The sequence below is a fragment of the Malus sylvestris genome, chromosome 5 (assembly GCF_916048215.2).
Source record: "Malus sylvestris chromosome 5, drMalSylv7.2, whole genome shotgun sequence".
Lineage (NCBI taxonomy): Eukaryota > Viridiplantae > Streptophyta > Magnoliopsida > Rosales > Rosaceae > Malus > Malus sylvestris.
Window position 1 is genome coordinate 7,717,786 of NC_062264.1, and position 20,806 is coordinate 7,738,591.

General features: G+C 41.4%; 3 protein-coding genes and 1 long non-coding RNA gene across 18 annotated transcripts in view; 3 read left to right on the forward strand and 1 right to left on the reverse strand.

The window, feature by feature from the left end:
- The window catches only part of LOC126621789 (uncharacterized), a 94,560-nt gene that overhangs the window by 25,935 nt on the left and 47,819 nt on the right, over positions 1 to 20,806 (forward strand). The window lies entirely within an intron of this gene.
- The window catches only part of LOC126621790 (uncharacterized), a 91,263-nt gene that overhangs the window by 9,004 nt on the left and 61,453 nt on the right, over positions 1 to 20,806 (reverse strand). The gene's annotated exons all lie outside the window — the stretch shown is intronic.
- Positions 934 to 4,584, forward strand: LOC126621785 (metacaspase-1-like). Of its 9 annotated transcripts, XR_007623190.1 has the most exons (6): positions 940 to 1,733; positions 2,167 to 2,500; positions 2,775 to 2,886; positions 3,645 to 3,830; positions 4,006 to 4,161; positions 4,252 to 4,429. XR_007623190.1 is itself a non-coding variant. In XM_050290360.1 (5 exons), the coding sequence occupies exons 1-5, from the start codon at positions 1,241 to 1,243 to the stop codon at positions 4,099 to 4,101; spliced, it is 1,221 nt and encodes a 406-aa protein (XP_050146317.1). In that variant the 5' UTR covers positions 940 to 1,240; the 3' UTR covers positions 4,102 to 4,429. The 9 variants fall into 9 exon arrangements, 5 of the variants coding, with proteins under 5 accessions (XP_050146316.1, XP_050146320.1, XP_050146317.1 ...); XR_007623194.1 differs by lacking the exons at positions 4,006 to 4,161; positions 4,252 to 4,429 and adding an exon at positions 4,458 to 4,584 and having other exon boundaries at positions 938 to 1,733; positions 3,704 to 3,830; XR_007623193.1 differs by having other exon boundaries at positions 938 to 1,733; positions 3,704 to 3,830; positions 4,006 to 4,429.
- On the forward strand, positions 6,121 to 10,884 carry LOC126621788 (uncharacterized). 6 transcript variants are annotated; one of them, XM_050290371.1, is made up of 7 exons: positions 6,121 to 8,954; positions 9,025 to 9,134; positions 9,209 to 9,300; positions 9,385 to 9,519; positions 9,591 to 9,749; positions 9,825 to 9,911; positions 9,990 to 10,884. In XM_050290371.1, the coding sequence occupies exons 4-7, from the start codon at positions 9,487 to 9,489 to the stop codon at positions 10,791 to 10,793; spliced, it is 1,083 nt and encodes a 360-aa protein (XP_050146328.1). In that variant the 5' UTR covers positions 6,121 to 8,954; positions 9,025 to 9,134; positions 9,209 to 9,300; positions 9,385 to 9,486; the 3' UTR covers positions 10,794 to 10,884. The 6 variants fall into 6 exon arrangements, with proteins under 6 accessions (XP_050146328.1, XP_050146325.1, XP_050146326.1 ...); XM_050290368.1 differs by having other exon boundaries at positions 9,025 to 9,300; XM_050290369.1 differs by having other exon boundaries at positions 6,121 to 8,522; positions 8,600 to 9,300.

The window sequence follows — 20,806 nt, forward strand, 5'->3', positions numbered from 1 at the left end:
ATAGTGGTTCGGCCGAAACTGGCCTACATTCATTTCGGTGATTACCGTTCACTAGTATGAAAGCCCTTTTGGTTTACAAGAAAAGCCCCATTTCTTGTCGCAAACCCTAGGTCTTAGTATCTCTCATTCCTCACTCTCTCAAAGTGTTTCACTCTATTGTTCGTGTGAATAATCAGCCCCCAACAAGTCTATTTATAGTACATAGACCAATTGTTATTTTTTTATTTATTAAGGTTCCTATTCTAAATGGAATAGACACTTTTTTTCTATTCTAATTAGGTTTCTAGGATTCCTAATCTGAATTATACAAGGAAACTTAATTATTTCCTAATTCTTTTAAGACAACAATCTATTCACCTTTAGTTTTCGTAATACAGTCCTAAACAAAATAGGATACTAGCATTGACAAGCCAAATCCCTAATTGATTCTAGAACCTGCTTTAGCACAATTTTGCCTATTTAGTTTAGCAGATAACTCGACCTCAGTTTTGTTTGAAACTTACGTTTGGCATGCATGTCCTATGTAATTTCTTAACTTTGCCAAGTAAAATTTGAATTGAGGTAAATTAAAAAGTGAGTGACGTCAACACCTTATTTCAGACAATGAAAAGAAAAACACAGATCCACAGACAAGCAAACCATGGGCGAATATGTTGAGTGCTATACAGAGATTGGTTTTTATCCGCCATTCCCCCTAAAATATAAAGTATGAATTAAAGTAAATCGAATCCCATGATAGTGGCTCGTCTTTGCCATGTTAGTTTTGCCTTTCGTAGGGCATCTAATTCTTACTTTTATTACATGACTTGGAATAAAAAACAGAAGCATGGTCCATGCATACACTGCTATTTGATTGGACATATGAATTAACGTACACTGTACCTTTAAATTAAAATGTATGAATTTTCGCGATAAATAGTGGATTGATTTGGTGGTTAGAGCTTTTCTCTTCAACGCTTGCGTCTTAGATTTTCTAGGTATCAAATTGTATCCAAAGTTTCTTTGATCGGTCGATCTCCCACATTTTAAATAAGGCTAGGAATATATATGATACAATGAAGATGCTCAACTCGGCGGACTAAAACGTCTCTACCGTTGTTGGTTTTGACAATTAATTATTAAAAATCCCAGATGATATGAAAGCCCGACGTATTATGCTTCCCTATATGGCTACGCTTCTATATATAGATATTACTTAACTGGCCTTGTAGCCTCTGATATTTATTTTACATGGACAATTATGGCAAGCAAAAAAATCGCTTGCCCTAGTTGCAAGCAATGGGTTCAAATGACGCTGTATGGCACACAGCACCGATGCGTCTGCGGTCATGTAATCACGACTCGCAGTGCTGCTGCAGAAACACAACGAGAAACTAGTATTCATGGTCATGGAGATCACAAGCGTGAGCGTCATAGCTTGCGGAGATGGCTTGCCAGGTGTTTTCAAACCAAGGAAGCGTCATCAAACAATTCTTCTAGTAGTTGTAGTTCAAGTCGTAATAGTTTCAAGCAATTTTATACAGGGACGGGGACGCTGATGTCGTTGCCCTCCTCCCGCTCGGAGGAGCCAGTACCCAGTGGATCACGACCAAACAAGCGTGCACTTCTTTGCGGGGTGACATACAAGCAACATAAATACAAGCTCAAAGGCACTTATAATGATGTGAAAAACATGGAAAACTTGCTGACTAAGACCTTCGGTTTTCCTGCCAACTGCATACGCATACTTTCAGGTAATTATTAATTAATTAGCTTTTCTTTATTTGTCGATCGTAATTCTATAACCATTCGCAAATTACATGTATAATTATTTCTCAATTAGAAAACATTGGTCTCCAATACTATGTATAAAGGTTAAAAGAGAAGCCAATCATAAAAAATGAATCGAGAAAGAAAAAGGGGGAAAAGATAAAGGAAGTGGTTATTTGTGGTGACCCTGCGTTGGCATCAAACTTTCACATCGATTGGGTGAGGAAATGTAGTGTAGTTTATATACGCACATCTGATCTCTCGTAGCAAGATGTTTTTTGGGTATGGAGACCCACGAACAAAACCGTTTAGGCCTTGCCCAAAGCGGATATATTATCTTGCTGGAGAGTGGGCTCTGACATTATTTGTGCTTTATAAGATAATATGTTTACGTTTTCAATTTACCAATGAATGCAGAAGATGATCCGCAAGACCTAGAGCGGATTCCTACAAAGAAAAATATAGAAAATTCCTTGAAATGGCTTGTGGAGGGATGCCAGCGGGGAGACTCGTTGGTGTTTTACTTCTCAGGGCATGGCTTACGACAGCCTGATTTCAAAGACGATGAGCTTGATGGGTTCGACGAGACCATTTGCCCTGTTGATTTTATGAAAGAGGGAATGATCCTTGACAATGATATTAATGAAACCATTGTTTGGCCACTCGAGGAGGGTGTCACACTTCACGCTATTGTTGATGCTTGTCACAGCGGAACGATTCTTGATCTGGAGCACGTGTATGACCGTAAACTGTGAGTATATTTACGTAGTCTTTAACTTCAAATTTATATGATTACATACGTTCAATCTGTGACATCAAATTTATATATTATGAGAATATAATACCACGTATTATAAATGTGATTAAAGTTTCCCAATTTAGATATCATGGGCATCAAGTCCATAGTTTAAGGTTAATACTGTCCATGCCATAGCAGCATGCAATGTAATCTCACCATAACTCTAAAAATTCTCCTTTATAATAGACTGTGAAAATACGTTTTCTTTTTACATGTTAATTTGCAGGAATATTTGGAAAGATAATAGTCCTCCATCTCGTGCTAGAAAAAGTACAAGGGGTGGGTTAGCGATTTCTCTTAGTGCTTGCGAAGATGATAAAATGGCAGCTGATACTACTGTAAGTGATCCCTCTATTATTGTGTTTAAGGAAAATATGATGAAAAGCCAACTTCTGAATGTTTCCAAGTTGAAGCTAGATGTTAGTTGGTAAGGAGGGAAAGAAAACCTATCCCTTCTTATCTCCACAAAATGATGGGATTGGAAGGCATACGTTTTCTTTAATAAGGCCTTTCTAAACCGTTCAATAATACAATAACAACAAAAAAGTTTTATCCCACTAAGTGGGGTCAGTTATTTGAATCTTAAAACGCCATTGTGCTCGGTTTTGACCTAGTCTCCGTTATCTCTAAGTACTCCACGTCTTTTCTTAAAGTCTATGTCCAAGTCTTCCTCTTAACCTTTTTCCCCTGAGCTTTTGTCTCATAATCGCATTTTCTAACCGGAGCATATGTAGGTCTGCATTTAACATATCCAAACCACCTTCACCGATTTTCTTTCATCTTATCTTCAGTTGTGGTCCCTCCTACTTTACCTCAGATATCTTCGTTCATAATCTTGACCTTTCTTTTGTGTTCACACATCTAACAAAGCATTCTCATCTCCACTATACTCATTTTTGCATGTGTTGATGTTTGACCGTTCAAGATTCCTTGTCATAAAGCCTTGCTGGCCTTGGACATTCTCTAAACCGTTCAACGGGTGACCAAAAAAAAAAAAATTTCCGTCGAACCCCCCTTTTATCATACTTCTGAACTTTTGCTTTTTTTTGTTACTTCATTTTCATGTGAGCCAATATAGTATTAATCACAAATGCAGGCTTTTGCTGGAAAATCAATGAATGGTGCAATGACATACATTCTCACTGAAACTGTTAGGAAGAAGACCGACATAACATATGGAATTTTGCTCGACGAGATGGTAAATTACATTAAAAAGATTAACAGCGAAAGATGGACTAACTCAAGATTCCTGAGGACTGTACTTCGACACAAAACCATACAGGTTTGCTTTCACTTCATGCAACATGTTAAATCAAATGGGTTCGATCTTCACTTTTTTTTTTCCTTACATATATATATATATATATATATATATATATATATATATGTACCATATGTGACATGCATGTTGACTACAAAGCTCATTCAGTTCTTATCAAAGTTGATATACCAAACAGTTACAGCCAGGCTCCGAATCACGAGTGCACATTGTAATAACACTAGTTTTGTTTTGTCGAGAGTATTCTATGCCGAAGGATGAAACTTTAGCATAAGTTCTTCTCTCCACACAATGCCAATTGGATTGGATGCTCAAATGCAGACATCGTACTTTGGTAAAAAAAAAAAAAAAATTGCATACATCTTACTAGTGTCAAACCAAGAAATTGTAAGTTGCTAAATTTACTTAATGTGGATGTGTGCAGGAACCTATGTTGTCATCTTCTGAAACGTTTGATGTTAATTTGAAGAAATTTGTCTTGTAATGATAATTTTTTGGTGGAGTTCTTGTTGGGAGTTGTGTTCTAAAAGTAAATTTTGTAATATTGAATATTATGTAACAATTTCATTTTAAATAATTAATAATAGGGCAATATTAATTCATTCTTGGGTTTATGCTTTTACATTGTAGGGATAACATGCTATGAATGAGTTCATATGATTTAAGGTATGGAAACAATGTCCTAAACGAGGTTAGGGCAGAGAGACTTGTATTCTATAGTCACTTCGTCCTTAAACAAATTTCATAGTTTAGTGAACCGTGACCACCCAAGAAGTTTAAACGGTATGGATGGTTACCACATGTTAATAGCTACAAAGTTTCAGGTTGTGGTATGCAAATAGTTCTTACATCGGATATCTTGTGCTTATAGATATGAACTTTGATTTCACCTTAATGCCCTCATTATTGCGCAGGGCCTGACATTGTGTTGCTCAGGTTCATATATATGATTATGGAGATATATGAATGCGCAATAAGGGATCTATCACCTTCTAGTAATTGTTTAATAGAAAGAGATATCCCTTGATGTCACATGATCAGATCTATCTCAGAATTCTTTAGTCGAATTACTTGTTGATCAAGCTATGTTTATAAGAATTGCTTCAACATGAGATGCATCATGGTGATCAAATATATTTACATATGTTTTGACATTATTCCATATCACATAAATTTTGATTGGGATATGAATGATAGAAAAATTGAATTGCACTGTAACTACAATCAAGGTTCAAAAAAGGCCTACCCAGCCGCCGACGGTTCCACACCACACACTTCATTAGTCTAAATCTTCCACGTACCCACTAGGTGTTCGTGGTGGAAATTCCCGTGGGGGATGCTTCCTGTCCGACGAGCACACAGCTCCCTGAGAGGTTTGGCGCCGGTTGATGCTTTTCTGTCGGGCTCCTGCTTTACTGGCGGGCTTGTCGGGCAAGGCTGAAAGAGAAGGACAGAGTTAACTTTGAGAGGTGCCTTTGTAAGGCCTTAGATGTAGGCCTTCAGGCTCACTATCAAGATTAACTTTGAAGTGTTCAGGCGTGCCACTGCCATCTTCAGTATGACAGATGTAGAACGGATGTTTGAGTTTAATTATATATTCGAAAGACTATATTAGTTATTGACAGGTGCCTTTGTGGGGCCTTAGGTATAGGCCTTGAGGCTTCCCATAAATAACTAACTTAGTACTCGAACATATAAGGTTCATTTTCTTGGTTATGTAGGTCTTATAACCATCATACTTCTAATTACCTGAACTCAAAGAGCAGAATGAATCCAAATAGGTGCCTTTGTGGGGCCTTGAATAGGCCTTGAGGCTTCCCATTAGAACCCCTTCCATTCTCAATGTTCTTGCCCGAAAAACAGGGTGAATCCAAATAGGTGCCTTTGTAGGGCCTTAGGTGTAGGCCTTGAGGCTTCCCATCAGAACTCATCCCGTCCCCGAACGTTTACATGGTAATCATAATATAACAGCAATAAAACTAAGTGACAGGTCGATTACTTGCGCCCCAAGTAACTTCGAACTTCTTGTTATCAAAGCTTGTAGTGGATGGGTTAAGTCCACATTAGGTTCTTTTTATGCCTTGAGGCCAAGGACTTTTAGGGTGATCAAATCTTATATGCCCGAGGGCTTAGAACTTAGATCTAACTTGAACTGTGGAGACATATTCAAATCGGATCTAAGCACTGAGAGAATCTTTTAATAGCCATATTAATAGAAATAACTTGGATATAACTTGTAGTATACAACATATTGCTAGGCTAATGAATAAACAGACAAAAACAAAGAGGGTCGGGCAAGGCTTGTCGTCTTGCAAGAGGTTTGAAAGCTTAGAAAAAGGGTAGGGAGGTGAGTTTACAGAAGAAATCGATACTACAGCAAGAGTTGAGCAGGGTAGCAGAGCTATTACAAAAGGTTTATCCCGAAAGGGATGAAAGCTTGGGCTGATTACAGCTTCGTTTTGAAGGCAAATCTGGCTTTGAGCAGAGTTTGTGCTTGTATTTGTTTGTTTGAGTGTCCTTGATTCTGACCTCTCTTTCCCCGTTATAGACACCTTGGCTTGGCCTCCTGTAGCAACAACCTTGCCCGAATGTAGTTTGAAGGGTAGTGACTCATTAGCTATTTTACTTGTACTGCCATCTAAAAGTACTTTTTGGGCTGTATAGCTGGCTGGTCTATACCATTTGACCTGCACCTAGTCAGAAAAAAGCCTTCCCTGTATTCTGGGTTTGGGCTAAGCTTCGGGCTTTTCTTTCTCTTTTTGGGCCAACTCCCTTCTAAGCCTAAAGTTTAAGTTTTAACCCAAACAGTGCCCTCTTCAATCAATATTTAGCCTGGAATTTCAGGCGCCAATATTGATTGAATAGGTCTTTATTAATACCCACGTCTTTCGTTCTCGGGATTTGCACACTCTTCAAAAGCAACCACCACCTTTCTTCTGTTAAGCTCATCATTCCCGAATCTCCTGCATTCCTCTCATCTCCGGAGTCGAAAACTTCCTAATCCTTCAACCGCTTCTTCCTTGTCGTTCCATTTCCAGATTTCATCAAAATGGCCTCGGGATCCAGCCAAATCCATCTATCATATGAATTTGGCGAAGGTATCGCCACTTTGCGCCGTTTACTCAACGGCCTGCATCGCCCTCGAGCAGGTTTGTATTCTGAGCTTTTCTTTGAAGTTCATGGAGTACAATCGTTGGGTCCTGTATGGATTTCTTGAGTCCCTGCAGTGATAGAGGATAACATGCCCAAGGATAACTGGTTCTCTCCAAATCCCTATTTGGCTAAGTCGGGCATTTCCTCATCTAAGTGGTCGTCATATCACCGAGGTTTTCCATTGATGAATGATCTGGCTTGGGCCCAATGGATTGATGAACTAGAGCCAACATTTAAGACGAAATGGATGAATAATGGTATTTATGAGTTGATAATGCTCTAAAAAACCACCATTATTCCCAAGCCCGAACTGCTTGCTTCCTCTCTTCTCTTTTGGAATTCGGGCACAAATACTTTTGACTTTCGCATGGGTCCCATGTCTCCGACTATTCTAGATATGGCTCAAGTCTTCGGGCTAAGGCCATCGAGCAGGATAGTAGACGTTACCCAAGACTGGGCTCTCCCCTCGATTGCTGAAAGCTCAGGTTCATCCACATCCTTCGTCTCCCTGGAATATAACTCCGCAACCTTCAAGAGCTACGAAACCTCGTTCAAGGGATTTATCCATTTTGTAAAAGAAAACTTTAGAGCAGGTTCCTCCCGTGCCGATAGAGATCAAGAGCACATGTATTTCCTTCTATACTGGCTTAACAAACATATCTTCCCCAACAAATCTAAAGGGGTGAAGGTTGAATGGATCCCCTTGGTGGAAGCTCTTCACAATTTTGATGATGTGGCAACAGGTCCATTCCTTCTTTCTCATCTTTACCACATTTTCTTTCGAAATGACTCAAGGTGAACCATTTGAGACTAACCTGAATGGACCCATATGGATGATATAAACATGGCTCCAATGGTATTTCCCAGAGTTTCGGGCTGCCAATTTAGAGTTCCCTGAAGGTGTAGCCCCTGCCCGAATCCTAGCTGAAGCTGCTCCTACTGATCACTCTACCTTTGCCTGCTTTTATTTCTTCAAGGTTTGTAGGACTTGATCAGACCTGGAATGAGGTGCATCAGTCTTGAGAAGATATCTTTGGTTCTCTAACCAAGCCTTTCAAGATGCTCCTAGGGAAGATGCCACTTCTTTTTGTAGGGAAAAATTTATTAGTTGCATTCAATCAAGAGATATGGCCTGGGGAGTTCGGGGCAATTGGTATGATCGAGGGTTGGAGGTGTATCATCCCAACTTTTGCAGCAGGTAATTAGGCTTTAGGCAAGCCATCCCTATCCCCCTCTTTGACTCCGTTCATTGTGGCACTTCCTTTCGTTTAGTATCTCCCTCTAAGGCGACCTTTAGGGCTGCCCGACGCAGTCTTGAAGTCATGAGTCAGGCTACCCGAAAGTCCATAATCCTTAATTTTGAATGCACTTCACTCTTCTCTTCTTGGTGGGAGGACAAATGGACCAAGAAATATGGAGGAGACTTGAGAGAGACCCATGATCGTCTGTTCAGTCAACTTTCTCTTAAATCATACCCTAGTTCGGGCGAACTTGAAAATTGGAAGGAGATGATTCAAGAGAAGAATCGAGTTCTTTTGATAGGTATCCCTTTTCTCCTTATCTTGATTCCATAATCCTTCCCTTAAACCTTTTAACTTTTTCCTTTCTTAACCCTGCAGCCCAAGTGGATGTTGAATCAGTTTCTGCTGAGTCCGAGGATGACTCAGCTGATGCAGCAGTTCTTCATAGAGCTGCGGCAGAGGCTGAGAGATGAGAAGCTGGAGGAAGTGGGGACGTTTCAGAAGATTCAGGGGCTGAAAAAGAAACGCCTGAAGCTATTATCCAAGTGTCTAAGCGAAGGAAACCAGTCGTGATTGAGAATTCAGATTCTGATCTTACACCCCCCCAAGATTAAACCACGAATTCCTACTCCTACTAGAAAGAGTAAGAGGTCCAGAACTGTCCAAACTATCAAGTCTTCAGACCCACCTGCTCCAGTTGTTGAGGCGGGCAGAAAGAAACAAAAATCTTCAAGTGAGTTGTGTTCCTTCTGGTTAAACTGCTACCTTGCTTTTTTTATCTAGTTACCTATGTTTGAACACAGGACCTCAAGCATCAAAGAAACCAACCATCGCCTCCAAAGATGAACCTTTAGGAGCTGCAATGTACAAAAAGGCTGAAGAATTGAGAAACCTAACCCTTGAAGAACTTGAGGTATACTCTACTTGCATGTCTACATAATCTTCCCTGTTTTCACAAAAACCCTGAGTATGGTTTAATTGAGTCAGGCTGCAAGAAACGAACAGCTCCATCCGCCCGAGGTCTCTTCGCCACTTGCTCAAGAGACAAACCTCTCCCCCCCCGGGTTGACCCTTCGAAGGTATACTCCCTTGCTTAAACCTTAGATAGCTTTATGATTTCTAGGGGTAATGCTTGATCTTTCCTTTCCTCTAACTTCATTCAGGTCGGGGTATCTGCCCCTTTGCCTAGCCAAGGTTCCCCTTTGATTTCTCCTTCTGTCTTGGAGGCAACTCCTTCTTCTCAATTTGATCCATCCACAGGGGTAATGTTGCACTTTGTGGATGAGGACAGTAATTTGGTGAGTAACCATCCTTACAATGATTTCTCGTTCATTGTTTTGATATTGATTTCTATTTACCTCTTCCTCAGCCTTCTTCAATACAAAATCCATCAGTGGCAACAAGAACAAGTGATGAACCCATAGTTCCTGAGATTCCTGTGACTTCAGAAGCAACTACTTTGCAGGTGTTTGCCTGCCCGACAGTTACCCTTGATAAACCTCCTTCATCCCCTCAGGGTCGAACTTTGGTAAGGAGATATTTCTTTCCTGTAACTCTTACCATCTGCTTACTAACCATCACTGCCCCTCCTGTGTGCTTCCAGGGTATTGGTGAAGGTGTAGGCGCAATTTCTTCTTCCTCTCAAGCAGGAATTAGTACTCTTCCTTATGAGACTCCAAGCTTTAGTCGGGTACATTTCTTCCTCCCCAAACTTTCCTTCATTCCAAATTGTCTATTTAACAATATGATTTTCTTTTGGTCTCTGCAGCATGTGCATGAAGAAACTTCTCCTCCTCATTTGGTTCGTAAACCAAGGCTCCCCCGACCTCATTTGGCTATTGGGAGTGTTGAGATGATTCATCCTGGTATGGAGAAGGCCGGAGAGCTAAAAACTGCCCCATCAGTAGGTGCTGCTTCATTAGAGAAAACTGGAGTGCAAAGTCCCCCTCCTGCTTCTCTGGCTTCAAAAACTGCTAAGTTGCCCGAATTGTTTGAAAAATTCGGGCAGCTCGAGACAAGGCTGAAATCCTCGAAGCATTCTTCACCTTCAGGTTTCCCAGAGCAGAAGCGAGTTTTCCAAGAATGGGCAAGGAAGGATTTCTCCGCTTCATTTAGCCTTAAGGCCCTTCATGATCTGAAAAAGGTTACAAGTGAGTTTTTCAAAGCCGACCAACTGTCAAAAACCCAACATGATTCCTTCTTCTCATTCTTTGAAAATCTGAGGGTTCTTCGGGATCAATATAAGAGGGCAGAAAGACAAGCCAATCGAGTAAGATGCTTTCAGGAGAAGGAATTAAGCACTTCTGCTCAGGTAGACAAGTTGATGAATGATGGTTCATTAACGAAAGAAAGAATTGGAGTGGTGACTGCTGAAATCCAAAAACTAGAAGAACAACTGGTTGTTCTCAAGGCTGAGCAAGCAACTCTTCTGGACACCCTCGAAAATCAAATCGAAGAAGTGAAGAAGATAAACTCAGAGTTGGAGCATTCTAGATCTCAGCTTGCAAATAGCCACACCGTCCTGGCCGAACCTAATCGGATTTTTACAATTATGCAGACATATCACTCCTGAATAATCACCCTGAGTGAAGATGTAAAATTATTAGATTAGGATGATTACTTGTAACTTTTTTTGCTTTGGAATGAACATTTACTTGTCTTTTGGCCCTTATCCAAACTTCTTTCGGGCAACTCTTTGCCCCCTTGTTTACTTTCTTCTTTATTTGAGCGAGAATGTTGTGACGACCCGAGATCCATCTTTCTTCTTTGTTGTACCCCCCGATGACACTGGTTTCTTTATCTAAATTAGATGGATCGCGTTGATAGGAGCTTATGGGAAAGGATTTGTATCAACCATTATACTGGCTTGTGGCTTGTCAAGTAACAACTTTCCCTTCACTATAAGGTCTTGTACCCAGTCTCTGAACTGGACACAGTTAGTTATAGAATGGTTGAAAGTATAGTGAAACTTGTAATACTTTTTTCCCCTCAACTCTTCTGGTTTGGGCATCTTCTTTGTACTGTCGGGCACAATCACTCTTGCCCGCACCAGCTCTTCATAGATCTCAGGTGCTTTGGCCAGATTGAATGAATAGCTCTGATATTTGGGAGGTTTCATCGGGACAAAGCCCCCATTGTTCATCACGATCTTTTGGTCCTTGACGGGCTGAACTAATCCTTTTACCGTCAGGGGTTTGAAAGGCGTATTCATCTCAACAGCACACACCTCGATCTCCTCTCTATCATGATCGTCCTCCCGCTCTGGCCCAATTTCTCCCACCTCCACATGATGAATTGTAGCTTTGTTTTTGTAGAAGGGAGGAGTTTTGGACGTATGCTTCACTTGTTGTTCTTCTAGCAATAGCTTTTCATATCTTGTGGCAGCAATGACTAACTCCTGTAGCTCATTAAATTGTGTGTCATAAAAGCTCTTTCTCAAAGGTAATTTCAGAGCTCTTTGAGCAATCGATATGAGCTGAGCTTGGTTAACAGGGAATTGGCACCTCATCCTTGTTTTCTTGAACCTCATCATGAAGTCTTATGTGGACTCATGCTCGTACTATTTGACTTCAACCAGATCATTAATAGTCATTTATGGTTCTGTTTTGAAAAATTGTTCATGGAAAGCCATCTCCATTTGCCCCCAGTTGGCAATAGAGTTATGGGGTAATAGAGAATACCACTGGGATGCAGGTCCTGCCAATGAATTCCCAAACAACCTTAACTTGTAGTTTGGGTTGTCTTCATATGCCACACAATGATTAGAGAACTTGAAAATATGATCTCTGGAATACACACTGCTGTCTTCACCCGTGAATGTTGGGAATGCGGGCATCTTGAAGTTGAGAGGAAATGGATTCTGTTCATCAATGTATTCAGGATAAGGCTTTTGATAAGTAATCCTGAATACTGGACGAGCTCGTGGTTGAGTATTTTGAACTACTGCCCTCCTTAACTCGGCCAACTCATCCCTTAGTTGTTGAGTAGCTATATTATTCTGGAAAAGAAGGGCGAACTCATCCTTCGGGCTTCGATCATTGCCAATGAATGCTTCCTTCTTCGGTTCAGGCTTTCTCCAGTTGGTTCCCCCTCCCTTATGAGCCAACGGGGGTGGCCTATAAGGAAGAGGTTTGTCCGGGGCTGCAGAGCTTTCTTTTTGGCTGGACTCTCCCGTTATTATGGGCATCCCATACTTTGTCCTCTCCTGTTCACTCTGCTTCCTGTTATTAAATGTTAACAACGGGAAGCTAGGAAACTCTTTCCCGAGGACCGGCTCTATCGCGGGTTGACTCCCTTCAAGAACTGCTTTCTTCTTTCCCCTATTCCCTTCTTCTTCTAATAGTGGAAATAGGGGGATGACTGGCTCACTTCTGATGGTAACCTGACTCACCCCACTTCCTTGAGCGCCTTTTGGAGTGGTGAACTCCAGATCGAGCCTTCTCTGTAAATTACCTGTCAAGGTACATAGTCTACTGACCTCCCCCTTTGTTTCCAAAGAGATCTTTTCCATGCTCCTCAACACTTGTATCATAGTGGCCTGTAATTCCTCATGGGTTCCTTTTCCTTCTGACTTTCCGGATGAGGATGGGCTTTCTAGGACCACCCGTCCTGATGGGGAAGAAGGATTGCCTGATTGATCTGTCATTGGTGGCAAAGTTGAGAAGAATCGCTCTTCGTTTTCTTTTCACAAAGTGTATGGCTTTTCTTACTGGGCATGCAAGAGTTACACAAAAGAGTGATCCCACCGGGCGTACCAAAACTATGTTCGTGGTGGAAATTCCCATGGGGGATGCTTCCTGTCCGACGAGCACACAGCTCCCCGAGAGGTTTAGCACCGGTTGATGCTTTTCTATCGGGCTCCTGCTTTACTGGCGGGCTTGTCGGGCAAGGCTTGTCGAGCAAGGCTGAAAGAGAAGGACAGAGTTAACTTTGAGAGGTGCCTTTGTGAGGCCTTAGATGTAGGCCTTCAGGCTCACCATCAAGATTAACTTTGAAGTGTTCAGGCGTGCCACTGCCATCTTCAGTATGACAGATGTAGAACGGATGTTTGAGTTTAATTATATATTCGAAAGACTATGTTAGTTATTGACAGGTGCCTTTGTGGGGCCTTAGGTATAGGCCTTGAGGCTTCCCATAAATAACTAACTTAGTACTCGAACATATAAGGTTCATTTTCTTGGTTATGTAGGTCTTATAACCATCATACTTCTGATTACCTGAACTCAAAGAGCAGAATGAATCCAAATAGGTGCCTTTGTGGGGCCTTGAATAGGCCTTGAGGCTTCCCATTAGAACCCCTTCCATTCTCAATGTTCTTGCCTGAAAAACAGGGTGAATCCAAATAGCTGCCTTTGTAGGGCCTTAGGTGTAGGCCTTGAGGCTTCCCATCAGAACTCATCCCGTCCCCGAATGTTTACATGGTAATCATAATATAACAACAATAAAACTAAGTGACAGGTCGATTACTTGCGCCCCAAGTAACTTCGGACTTCTTGTTATCAAAGCTTGTAGTGGATGGGTTAAGTCCACATCAGGTTCTTTTTTATGCCTTGAGGTCAAGGACTTTTAGGGTGATCCAATCTTATATGCCCGAGGGCTTAGAACTTAGATCTAACTTGAACTGTGGAGACATATTCAAATCGGATCTAAGCACTGAGAGAATCTTTTAATAGCCATATTAATAGAAATAACTTGGATATAACTTGTAGTATACAACATATTGCTAGGCTAATGAATAAACAGACAAAAACAAAGAGGGTCGGGCAAGGCTTGTCGTCTTGCAAGAGGTTTGAAAGCTTAGAAAAAGGGTAGGGAGGTGAGTTTACAGAAGAAATCGATACTACAGCAAGAGTTGAGCAGGGTAGCAGAGCTATTACAAAAGGTTTATCCCAAAAGGGATGAAAGCTTGGGCTGATTACAGCTTCGTTTTGAAGGCAAATCTGGCTTTGAGCAGAGTTTGTGCTTGTATTTGTTTGTTTGAGTGTCCTTGATTCTGACCTCTCTTTCCCCGTTATAGACACCTTGGCTTGGCCTCCTGTAGCAACAACCTTGCCTGAATGCAGTTTGAAGGGTAGTGACTCATCAGCTATTTTACTTGTACTACCATCTAAAAGTACTTTTTGGGTTGTATAGCTGGCTGGTCTATACCACTTGACCTGCACCTAGTCGAAAAAAAGCCTTCCCTGTATTCTGGGTTTGGGCTAAGCTTCGGGCTTTTCCTTCTCTTTTTGGGTCAACTCCCTTCTAAGCCCAAAGTTTAAGTTTTAACCCAAACACTAGGACCCGCCTCTTCAGCAATCTCCTCACAGAGCCTCTTCCTTGGACTCATTCTTGGACTTAACTGTCCAACTTTTGGCCTTGTACATAGTACTAGAATCCCATTCTGTAGTCAACAACATAGTAACTAAATTCCTAGAACTTCCACCAGCTTCAACTACATCCTTCCTCACACTTGACATATTGACCTCCTGGTGTTAAATATTCTTATCCATTTTCAAGGGTTTAAGTAATAATTATTATATTATGTTAATATGTATTTTACGTATTGTATTTTGCTTATTATTTTTAGTTGTTGTCCATTTAAGTTATGTTATTTAGTATTTTAATTAATAAAGAGATGATGTATTACTCAACTAATACTTTTATACCATATAATTAACATTTATTTATATGATATTGTTTAGGCCCAAGCTTAGAGTTGTTCTCGGCCTAGTATAAAGGTGAGGTAGTCGAACCCTAGTGCAACGAGGAGTCTTAAAGCTGAATATGCTTAGAATTAGGGGATGAATCTGGTTCGTTAATGAGCTTGGTTCAAAGTCCTATAGGGGTTAGGATTCGTTGAAACTTGATCAGAATGGGTTGAGGAGTTCTAATCCGAGTACATTTCTAGTTCGACCATGAAGGGGGTTCACTGCTATAAATAGAGAAGGGAGTGCATCATTCAAGGCCCCTTCAAGTCAACACACAAATTACCCTGCGCAAAGCTTCTTAACAACCTTGAGATTTTTTCCTCTCCCATTTCTTCTCGCCAACACATTTTTAGTTTGGATAAACAGCACTATGAAGGCAACTGGTGACATCTTTAGTTTGGATAAACAACACTGGAGATGTAGAATCAACCAGCCAAGGTGCACTTTCAATTTTGATAAACAACACTGCTTCGAGACCGACTGGTTATTATTCAAGTCTCGGTCGACAAGGATTTTCAAGTCCTTGTTGGTAGATGTCATCTCATTAGCCTTCTCGGCGAATTGAGGTGTTATAGGTTACTAGGCTCGGCACATTGAAAGCCAAGTGTTATTTTATGATCGGATATTCGCAAGTACATTTCAGAGTTCGGCATTCCAATGGCCGAACCACATTTACAATCAAGACATTTATCTCTTTCGAGTATTTGTTTCCGTATAGTCTGGTACCAGTTTGGCATACTTATACTCTCATGAATATAATTACCGAGACCGAACCCAATGCCGACGATTTGTGAACTTTAAAGAAACTAGCAGCCTTGTCTTCAAGCTCTAGAACCCGAAGGCTGAGACATGTTCATTCTTCGGCCCCAGTCGTAAAACCAAGAAGTCAGCATCGCACCCTACGCCATATCAACACATTTTACTCCCTGACCGAACTTGGCAGACAAGTTGGCACGCCCCGCACACAACCGAACGACGTAGTTAGCATATTAATTACTCGGGCTGCGTGCCACGTAGGCTTGGTAGTTTTTTGGTTCAACATTTTGGCACTCCTGGTGGGATACAGTGCTAAAACTATAAAGTTCATGACCATTGAAACACGGTCAGTAAAAAAGAAAACAGTTATGGGTAAGTCAATGACTAATCTTCCACATACAGTCCAAATCCGAGGACACGATGGCTTGTCACAGGCACAAAAGTCTCTTGCTGCCATGACACCTGAAGCCATAAGTACAACATGCCGAGAAAAGGAAATTATGTCGGCGGTCAAACTCGTGATGCAGAAATCCCCACCAAAATGACAAAAGGCATTTTTGTTGAAGGACTAGTGGAGGATTACGAAGAGGATGTTGATGAGGCCTCTGATCCACCATCTAGATCTTTTCTCTAGCGATGATTTAAAGAGCAATCTTGGTAGTTTGAGCAAATATTCAGCTGAGAGGCAAAAAGCATACTTGAAGAGATGTGCGATAATAACGCTGTGCACAACATATTGCTTAAAGTTCTGGTTAGTAAAGTCCACGCTATTGGACTTGCCGATCGACCCAGGCAACCTTTTCTAAAGAATAATTCCCTACCAACATTACAGGTCAAGACAGGATCTGCTCGGCTTAAAATGATTGACTTAGAGAAAAGTGGTGGATCAAGCACCATATCGGACAAAATTAACCAAGGAGCAGAAGCGGTACCAGTTGACATAGTCGAGGTTCAGAGAATGATTAATTCGGCCTTAAAAAAAAGGCTGAAGTTCCCAAAATTCATTCACTTATATCCAGCCTTCATGGAAAGATTCGAGTATCCTAAGGGATTCAAGATTCTAAACTTTAGCCTTTTTGCTGGAGAGTCATCCTTGTCCTCATTATAACACGTGGCTTGATTCACTGCTTAAAGTGGAGATGTTAACAGTGATTTTCATAAACTACGACTGTTCAATTTCTCATTAACCGGCTCAATGTTTGCATGGTACATCAACCTCCTACCCAACTCCATCTAAAGCTAGGAAGAATTGGTCTAAAAATTCCATGAGCAATTCTATCGGCTAGGGATGGAAATGTCAATTTCTTATTTGGCTAGGATGGCTCAATCATCCGACGAGTCACCAATGGAATATCTTACTAGGTTTAAATCGGCCAGAAACTGATGCTGAGTACTCTTCACTGAAGTCGAGTTTGTCAAGCTTGCCTTGAATGGCTTGGACGTAGAATACAAGAAGAAATTCCTAGGGGCAAACTTTTGAGATATGTATGAATTGGCTCAATATATCCAGCAATATGATTATTTGATTCAAGAAGAGAAAATCTTGAAATCCCCAACCCAATGGACGATCTACAAGAACACGACGCTAAGTTATGCATCGGCCGAAGGCGAAGAGTCTCAATATGCCAATATAGATGGTAATTGACAAACCATACGTATGCAAAGTGTTGGCTCACGCTAATTCCAAAGATGTCAAAACCCACTTGGCCTCTGTGGAGGCCACTGTCAAAACGTCAAAGGTCTACACTTTCGACATCACTAAGGTCGATGCCATCTTCGACCAGTTGTTACTTGCAAAGATTGTTAAACTTTGGCCAGGGCATAATATTCCCAAGGCCGAAGATTTGAAAGGAAAGATGTTTTGTAAATACCATAATTCAAACAAGCATACGACAAATAATTGTGTCATATTTCACGACGCCATCCAAAAATGGATCGACAATGGCAAACCTAAGTTTCTCGAGAAACACCCAATGACTGTTGATGCTGATCCTTTCCCTTGGGCGACAATAAGCATGGTACATGCTCATCTACCCAAGGACAAGGGAAAAGGAAAAGCCGAGTTCGTCAACGCAGTTTGTCCTTAAGTGGAACTCTCGGCCACGATTGAAAATTGATCTATCTTTGAACGAGCCACCCAAATACTTTTCAAACCCATCTTATGTCGAGTCAATGTCAGACTCCAGTATAGAGGAAACTGACAGGCCGATAGTTTTATATAGTCGGTGCAAATCAAACGTCATCTTAACTGAGCTAAATGAACAACCACTTCAGGCTAAAGCACCGCAACTTATGCCTGCAACCATGGCAACATCTCAAAAAGTCCTCGGTGCAGGCCAACGTCAGAAAGTTTTTGATAGGCTCGACCCTCAAACATAGGATAATAAGCAGTCTTTGGCCAGACGGTGACTTGATTTCGATGTGCCATTTTACAATGAAGACTATTATGTGCGCAACTCTGCCAGCTCAAGTTCACCCACGAACTGGCGAACCTTTAAGCCACCTGAGCCATGTGACCAGTGTTGGCATAGCTACAACTACCCTATCGGTGCATATATCGGTTTGTTTAAGTCGTAAAAACACCACCGCTGGAGAATAGACTGTATGGCTCGTTGACGAGCAGCTCAGGCTACCCCGACTACCAAATGGTAGTCGAAAGAAAAGGTGGGTAACGAAGATGACTAACAACCTTCGGCAATCATGGCCGAGCTGCTTTAAGGAAAAAAGGTGATCGATCGCGATTTTGAAACCACGATTGAAGAATATGAGAAGCAAATCAAACTTCTTCTTTAGCCTGAGAAGATGAAAGCTCGCCTCGAGCACTTTTGGAAGAAACCCGAAAGCAAACTTCATTCACTACCCCCATAAGAGCCATTAATTAAAGTCCGACGAAATCTCCACCCACTGTTTCTCGGTGAAGCTTTAGAATGCATGCGGGAGTTGCACAAGAAACATTCGGCTAATGACTTGTATGGTTTGCCAAAAGCATGGCAAAAGTCTCTTGATCTGACGTTAACTTGCCTCGATGCCGAACAGATTATCCAAAAGACCATGGATATGAGAATGAAGGCTAGGTTCCAACATATACGCAAGGCTTGAGTTCTTGGCTTTGAGGTATAACCTTACACTGATATTGATACTGCCGAGTTTCATTTCTCTCTCTAGGACCTCCAATATCTGCGGTACCATTTTGAAGTTTTCTCAGCCATTTCCCTTTTCGGCCTTACGACCGATGAAAAAGAGCGCGTTGCACGTTTAAATGCTTACCTGGACACAAGAGACACCTGCATCGCATATCAGGAGTAGACTCACAAGGCTGTACAAGCGTAAAACCAAGTCCCAATGATGAGCAAGACAGTGGACGAAATTCAAAACAAAACAGCTCCGATAGACATGTCGCATGAACGTGTTGTCACTACAACTGAAGATGGCCAAACGAGTGATGCCCATAAGAAAGACATCTCTCCCTAAAATCTAGAGGACGAAGATCACAACCCGATGGGCCCTTTGGTCTTAGACATCATGGAAATTAGCATGGTCCATGTCTTACCCGTAGAATTCTGGCCAACCACATCCCAAATTTCCTGGACGGTGACGTGATGGCTGAGGATGCCACGCAGGTCGATTTTGTGGTCACCGAAGAAGTTGAGCAAATAAGCAAAGAGGATAAACTTAAAGCAGCTTTCGCCGAACTATTTCCCCATTCTTCATCCGTTGATCTTCATCACTTGAAGCCTTTGTATATCATGGCCTATATTGAAGGATACCCGATTTCTAAAATTTTTGTTGACTGTGGAGCAATAGTCAACATCATGCTCGTTTCTATCATGACAACACTACATCATTCCAATGACGAACTCATTCCATCAGGGGTAACCATGAGCAGCTTTGTCGGTGACAAATCTCAGACCGAAGGAATGCTTCCTTTAGAGGTGAATATCGCAGGTCGAAATCACATGACCATATTTTTTATAATTGATTCCAAGACCGAGTATAATGCATTGCTTGGTTGTGACTGGATCCACCAAACTAGCTGTATCCCTTCATCATTATATCAAGTCCTCATCTTCTGGGATGGCAAATCAGTCGTAGTTCATCTGGTCGATAATCAGCCGTTCGAAGCTAATATGATTCAAGCTTGCTATTACGATGATCATGTCAGCTTCATCACCCTGCAAGGTTTCAATGAAGAAGGATGACAAAATCAGATCTTAGTTCAGAAAGCCATCGAGATTGGTACCAAGACTGTTCAACAGGAATCAGTGAGACTGGGGTTGGATAACTTAATTGACGTTTCATTTATCATGGAACGCTTACTGGCCATTGGTGTATTATTTCCAAGCAACCAAATTTTGGTGTGAACTTAGTAGAGTTCCTCGCCGAATGAAACAACGGTCCAGTCCTGTCACTTGATAAAGTCCAAGCTGCCCCAGCTGAGCTCGAAGACACTCGACCCCAAGTCAAAGATCCATTAGATGAAATAAACGTTGGAACAGCCGATGACCCTCGACCTTTATTTATTAGTTCATTGTTGCCTCAACCTATGAAAGTTGAGCTTTGTAAATTGCTTGAAGAATTTACAGACTGTTTCGCTTGGAGTTACCATGAGATGCCTGGCCTGGATCAAAAGGTTGGTTGTAAACCTTTCCGCCAACCCCTTTGACGATTCTTGACCGAAGTTCAGCTTAGCATAAAAGATGAACTCGTTCAATTTTTAAAAGTTGGTTTTATTCGGACAGCTTGATACGTCGAATGGTTGGCGAATATTGTCCCTGTTTTAAAGAAAAGTGGTGCTCTACGTATTTGCATTGATTTTCGTAATTTGAACATGGAAATCCCTAAAGATGAATATACGATGCCATTTTCAAACTTGTTAATCGACGCTGTAGCAAAGCACGAGCTGTTATGTTTCATGGACGGTCATGCTGGTTAGAACCAGATTTTCATTGTTGAGGCCGATATCCACAAAACAGCTTTTTGTTACCTCGGGGCACTCGGGACCTACGAATGGGTCATCATGCTGTTCGACGTTAAAAACGCTGGTGTCATATACCAACGCGCTATGAATACTATTTTTCACGACCTGATTGGCACAATCGTAAAGGTATATATCGATGATGTGGTGGTCAAATCGAAGCGC

Coding starts and splice junctions, on each gene's coding strand:
- LOC126621785 (XM_050290359.1), top strand. CDS start 1,241: ATGGCAAGCAAAAAAATCGCTTGCCCTAGTTGCAAGCAATGGGTTCAA. Junction 2,501..2,774: donor CACGTGTATGACCGTAAACT/GTGAGTATATTT, acceptor GTTAATTTGCAG/GAATATTTGGAAAGATAATA. Junction 2,887..3,644: donor AAATGGCAGCTGATACTACT/GTAAGTGATCCC, acceptor TCACAAATGCAG/GCTTTTGCTGGAAAATCAAT.
- LOC126621788 (XM_050290367.1), top strand. CDS start 9,487: ATGTTGCACTTTGTGGATGAGGACAGTAATTTG. Junction 9,520..9,590: donor TGGATGAGGACAGTAATTTG/GTGAGTAACCAT, acceptor CCTCTTCCTCAG/CCTTCTTCAATACAAAATCC. Junction 9,912..9,989: donor AGACTCCAAGCTTTAGTCGG/GTACATTTCTTC, acceptor TGGTCTCTGCAG/CATGTGCATGAAGAAACTTC.